Raw genomic sequence first — 6,000 nt, 5'->3', positions numbered from 1 at the left:
CAATCATATACATGTATGTAATTCCAGAGCAACCAGCCTACAGAAGCTGATAAACATGCATTAGACAAAAATGATATAACAATCTGAACACACACACTTATGAAAGCATTATTTGTTGCAAAATATTCTGTGTATCGCCAATGCATTCTACAATAAAATTTGGGAGAGAAGCAAAAAGGACACTTTCCCCCTAATTTGGCTGAATTGCAGATTGTGGGACTTCTCTAAATGGAAGATCCCCTACTTTTAAAATGAATTTCAATCCTGATTTTGAAAGATGTATTTACTATTTATTTTTTTTTCTTTACGATTGTCACATTTTTTTTGGGGGGGGGGGTAGAGGAGACATATTTCCTTTAAGGTCTGATAAACTTCTATAATGTGATGTTCTTGCAGCATATAATGTGGTATGGCAAAACTTGCACAAGACCATTGAGAGTGTTCGTCTTTTGAAAGGGAAAAATGAAGAATTTCTTGTATATAGCCTATTTTCCTACTTCTATTCATAACCACATTTATATTACATAGAGCATTGAAGCAATTAGGGAGGGGGGTTAAGCTTTCAATGGTCAATCATTAAGTAATTGGGCTAATCACTTTTTTCTACTGTAAGTAGGAAAGATATATGCCTTTTGTGTGGATTCATTATTTTTAAATCCATTGCAAATTTGCCATTATGCTTTCCCAAAGTCAACAGTGAAGCTGGATCTGGCAAGAGTTGTGTTGTTTGAGGATTTTGGTTGAATTCAATGTCTTGAACTTAAGTCCAAAACATGAGACTATTTTGCCTCTTGAAAGATACATCATTATACTTAAAATGACAGAAAAATAATCTACTAGTATCTGACAAGATTCCAAGTTGCTATACAATGATAGATGAATAACATAGTACTTACAAAATTAAGATTTCATTATTTTTTAGTTGCTTAATAAACTGCTCATGTTTAAATGCTTTATTGAAGCTATAACAATAGTACATTATCAAACTTAAAAACTAGATAGTGACTGAAACTATTATTGCAGAACAAGTATTTGGCATAAGCTTTAACAAGATTGATTAAAAATATTACAGCTTATCAGCAGGATAATATCCCAATAAAAAAGACCGGATACAGTAGCAACTAATCAGACCTGGTCCTACAGAAAAAAAAACAGGCTGGACTAATCTCCACGGTGGAAACTAACCATTCACCAATATAGTTCTAACTGCTTTGAAATTAGTAAGGGATTGTAATCAGTTCTGGTTCTCGCAAAGAACCGAGTCTAACTTGTACCAACAACACTATTCTCCAGAACACTTCTAACCCCATATCTAGGCCTAATCAATAGCTATGAAATGAGCAATATATTGCATTTAGGCCTGGTCTTCGATAACAGATGGATCTAATTACAACCTATAAGATGGCTATCCTCCAGAACAGTAAACAGCCTGGAGAAGGTACTAATCTAATCAATGGTTACAAAGATAATGTACCAAATTATTAGTCCTGGCCCTCAAGAAACAAGTTATCAGCTTCTGGCCATTGTTAGACAACCAAGGACCCATCACTTTCCGAGGTCTAATCAAAAGTCATGAAGGGACTATACAGAATCTACCACAGGACTTTTTCAGGGTTCCCACAAGTATTCCATGACTTTTCCATGCTGCTTTCCATGACTTTTTGTGACGTCGCAGGAGTTATGTAGAATTTGGGATGTCACAAAGCTGGGAAAAATGGAAATCATGAACACCAATTATAATAGCAGAGTATGAGAGTTGCGAGACACTACAAACTGGAAATCTGCTATAGCAAAGAGGTAAATGCTATTCCATGACTTTTCACATTTTTTCCAAATTCCCTGACTTTTGCAGGATTTTCCATGGCTGTGAGAACACTGTTTTTCTTCCTCTTCTGGTATTACATTAATGACCAAATGGTGGGAACCGTCTGGCCTCCATTACACAATCCTGATCGCGATATTTCTTCAGTAGATCTCTCCATCTTGGGTGAGTTTCCAAGAGATGCTGATTGCCTACAAAAAAAAAATGGAAAAGAAAATGACTGGAGAGTAAAAAAAAAGGTGAAAGAACTTTTAAGGATCAGTACAAGAAATAATGAGTCTGTGATATAGTAATCAAGTAGTCCCAGAATGATCCATCCATCATTTTCATCCAAATCGACAAGCATTTGTCTTTCTGGCCAGGGTGGTGTTTCATAAATTTGTTTGTAAAGTTATGCACAACATTACGCATAACTAGAGCATAGGTATATATTGGGTCGCATTCAGTTCATAACTTACGAAGAGCTTTAGGAAATGACCCCCAGGTTTTATTTGTTATTTATCTTTCTTTCAAGGTCAAGTCCACCCCAGAAAAATGTTGATTCAAGTCAATAGAGAAAAATCAAACAAGAATAATGCTGAAAGATACATGTAAATCAAAATTGGATGTAAAATAAGAAGGTAATGATATTTTAAATTTCGCTTATTTTTAACATAACAGTTATATGCACAATTTAGTGATATGCAAATGAGAGAATTGATGATGTCCCTCACTCACTATTTATTTAGTTATTTATTGTTTGAATTGCAACAAATTTCAATTTTGACTGATTTGACAGTAAGGACCAACTTGACTGAACCATAAAATGTGAAAACAATGGTAATTCCATACATTCAGGGAGGAAGAAAATTTTGTTTCACAGGAGAATGAGGAGAATATTAGCATATTTCATATAATGAAATAGTGAGTGGATGATGTCATGAGTTCCCTCATTTGCATACCAACCAGGATGTGCATATAACTGTTTTGTGAAATTAAGCGAAAATTTGAAATGTCATAACTTTCTTATTGTTCATCCGATTTTGATGAAATTTTCTTGTTATGCATGTTGAATTTTCTCTTATTATTCAAATCAATTTTTGTTTGTGTGGACTTGTCCTTTAACTAAAAACCTCAGTTTGAATCCAAGTCGATATTTGCCTTCTTTGGTCACGTATTGGTCCACTCTTATATGCTTCAGAATGAATGCAACATTTGTTCATACATACCAATAATGATGAGCCCTCGCTTGGCTCGAGTCAACGCAACATTCATCTGATTCTCATCCATGATGAAACCAAGATGTTTACGTTGCCATCCCCTGCTTGGTTTATCATCAATCTCGATCTGAGGCATGGAACGAACCGTAGATAGGACTACATAGTCCCATTCACTACCTATAAATGTCATGATGGGAAAAACAAATTTTCAGACTCGAGGTTTTCACAGAATTTCTTGCATATTCATATGCATTAGCTACATCTGTAAAAGACACCTGAGCAGGTATTACAGTTAATCATATCAATGACAAAATGTATGTGTAAGTAAGAAAAGAAAACCCTGATTTCATTTTAGTACTTCACAGCTGTCAGACTTATGCAACCAGAAAATATACATGGAGAGTTGTAGCCCACTAGATTAGTCTCTGGACTTTGAAACAGAGGGTTGTGGGTTTGAATCCCAGCCATGGCATAATTTCTTTCAACAAGAAATTGATAACACCTGAGCAGGTATTACAGTTAATAATATCAATGACAAAATGTATGTGTAAGTAAGAAAAGAAAACCCTGATTTCCTTTTAGTACTTCACAGCTGTCAGACTTATGCAACCAGAAAATATCCATGGAGCGTTGTGGCCCACTGGATTAGTCTCCGGACTTTGAAACAGAGGGTTGTGGGTTTGAATCCCACCCATGGCATAATTTCTTTCAACAAGAAATTGATCCACACTATGCTACACTTGACCCAGGTGAGGTAAATGGGCACCTGTAAGGATTAATTCCTTGAATGCAATGAGCGCCGCAGATTAAAGTTGTAGCTCGAGCTAAAGCCAAGGTAACAAAAGTTGTGCTCTGAATCCTCTAGCAAAAAGCACTTCATATATCCAGGTTTTATGTCTGAAGTACATCATGGGGTGCAAATATAATTCTGACACAACTGAAAAACTGCTTCTGTGAATTGAAGTTTGGTGCCGTGGCACCACCTACAGTGGGCGGAAGCATAAAAACGCAATTTTATGGCAAACATATTTTTATGGCAAACAGTTTATTTGAACACAAAGGACAGACATGGCCCCCAAAATAAACATCTAATTAAAAAATAATGTGTATTAATCAGTAGAGAGTTTTTATTACAATATAAACATTTCTGAGATAACTTTGAACCCTAAATCATATCCTTTCCCACCTTGACTGGTGACGACTGTGCTGACTTTGACCCCATTGTAATCCATGGCCTTTAACCTCTCCTCGATCTGTGTGCATTGGAGTTTGTACTGGGAGAGAACCACTATGTTACTTGCTTGAGCTCCCTTCCTCACCAGCTGATTAACTATCCTTGTCTGTAAATCAAGAAATGAAGTAAGTTGCTTTACATTATGTATAATAAGCCAGTCTGTAGATCTTATTTGAACTAAAATCTAAACAAACTGACATGAACTCTTTGATGATGGTCTAACATAGTAACACTCAATCTATCCAAACTGGTAGATTGATTTGATTTAACTATGCAATAAATGGAAATTCGGTGCTGGCTGGTGATTAACAATAATACAAATACATATACAGGGCATACAACAGACAATAATTATTACAATCAATACATCCAACCATTACAAATGGCATTGTAACTAAAATGACAATTGAATGATTATTGAACTAATTTGTGACATTCAGAAATTGAATCAATACAACTGCTCCAGTGATGAAACAAGGCGTGACTGGGCCCACCCCCCCCCCCAGAGTTAACAAGTAGAACACCTCTAGCACTCGCCTGCATTACACAGTGCTGACTTTGAAAACAGCTATCGAATGATTATTCACAAAAGAAAACTTTCATATGATAATAAAATACTATGTCCATTGACCCTAAATGACCTTTGACTGTGGTCATGTGACCTGAAACTCGCACAGAATGTTTAGTGATACCTGATTATTCTTATGTCTATGTTTTGTGAACAAGGTCCATATACTTTCTAAGTTATGATGTAATTTAAAAAACTGTACTTTAGGTTAAGATTTGATGTTGACGCCGTAGACGGAAAAGTGGCGCCTATAGTCTCGCTCTGCTATGCAGACAAGACAAAAATGCGGTTGCACATCTTGTGATGCTAGGTGTGTTCCAAAAAATGAGCAAAATTGATTATAAAAAGCAGGTGAATATTATAGCTTGTTTCAAGAAATGCAAAGCAGGAGTAGTCTATTGTTCACTCTTGATGATATCCAGAGAAGATATTGATTACTTCGTTGAAATGGAATCAAAAGCTAATCATATGGCACCTTTGTTTCTTTGTGTGTCTAATTGTTAAGTGCACAAAAAGATTTTTAGGTGTTTTAAAAATAACTAAAATAAATATATGGAACAAGGACACTTACAGCGTGCATGACCTCTGCCATGTTGCCTTTGGACATCTCATTTCCTTCATCAGACTTGACCGTTAGGGTTTCCTCCTTGCCGTACACATGACAGAAGACTGTCGGGGTTTGACCTCTGTTTGGCCAGATCGCTCTCACAGGGTCAGGGCTGCGGCTTTTGACCGACAAGTCCGTTTCCAGTCTGCTCTCATAGAAAGTGTCCGATGGAAAGGAACAGATCGAGTCATGCTGCAGAGTAAAAAAAAGAAGACAACTTTCAAACTCTTGGCTTTTTTTAAATGCTGGAAAATGAGCAAAATGGTATAATTGTGTATTGCTTTAATATGGCTACATTATATTCAGAGATGCCAACTTTTGGAAATCAGAATTAGGGAGGATTTGCAACCGCCACCAAATTATGTGCGCGTAGCGCACATCTCGAGCGATCTGCGCTCGACCCTTGCATCCGAGGTCCAGGACCCGCCTTAGGGCCCTGGAGGCTCTGGGTTTCTAGATGCTCTCTGGTGCAATCTGACCCTAATTTTGGGGCATTTCACATGTTTTCAAAAAAACATTGTTCCCACTTTTTTAACATAAAAATATCAAATATGCATTTTTACATGTAAA

The 6,000-nt window shown here is 36.5% G+C and overlaps 1 protein-coding gene across 2 annotated transcripts in view; it reads right to left on the bottom strand.

The window, feature by feature from the left end:
• Positions 1-626: 626 nt before the first annotated feature.
• The window catches only part of LOC121425670 (helicase with zinc finger domain 2-like), a 67,155-nt gene continuing 61,781 nt past the window's right edge, over positions 627-6,000 (bottom strand). For both annotated transcript variants that reach the window (XM_041621834.1, XM_041621827.1), the window contains exons 36-39: positions 5,395-5,622; positions 4,208-4,361; positions 3,031-3,198; positions 627-2,013 (exon numbers count right to left, since the gene is read on the bottom strand). In XM_041621834.1, coding sequence (XP_041477768.1) covers positions 1,904-2,013; positions 3,031-3,198; positions 4,208-4,361; positions 5,395-5,622 — 660 coding nt within the window. In that variant the 3' untranslated portion in view covers positions 627-1,903. The remainder of the gene's footprint in view (positions 2,014-3,030; positions 3,199-4,207; positions 4,362-5,394; positions 5,623-6,000) is intronic.

The sequence above is a fragment of the Lytechinus variegatus genome, chromosome 1 (assembly GCF_018143015.1).
Source record: "Lytechinus variegatus isolate NC3 chromosome 1, Lvar_3.0, whole genome shotgun sequence".
Classification (NCBI taxonomy): Eukaryota; Metazoa; Echinodermata; class Echinoidea; order Temnopleuroida; family Toxopneustidae; genus Lytechinus; species Lytechinus variegatus.
Note: the sequence above shows the minus strand (reverse complement) of the source record. Positions and strands in the feature narration are given on the sequence as shown.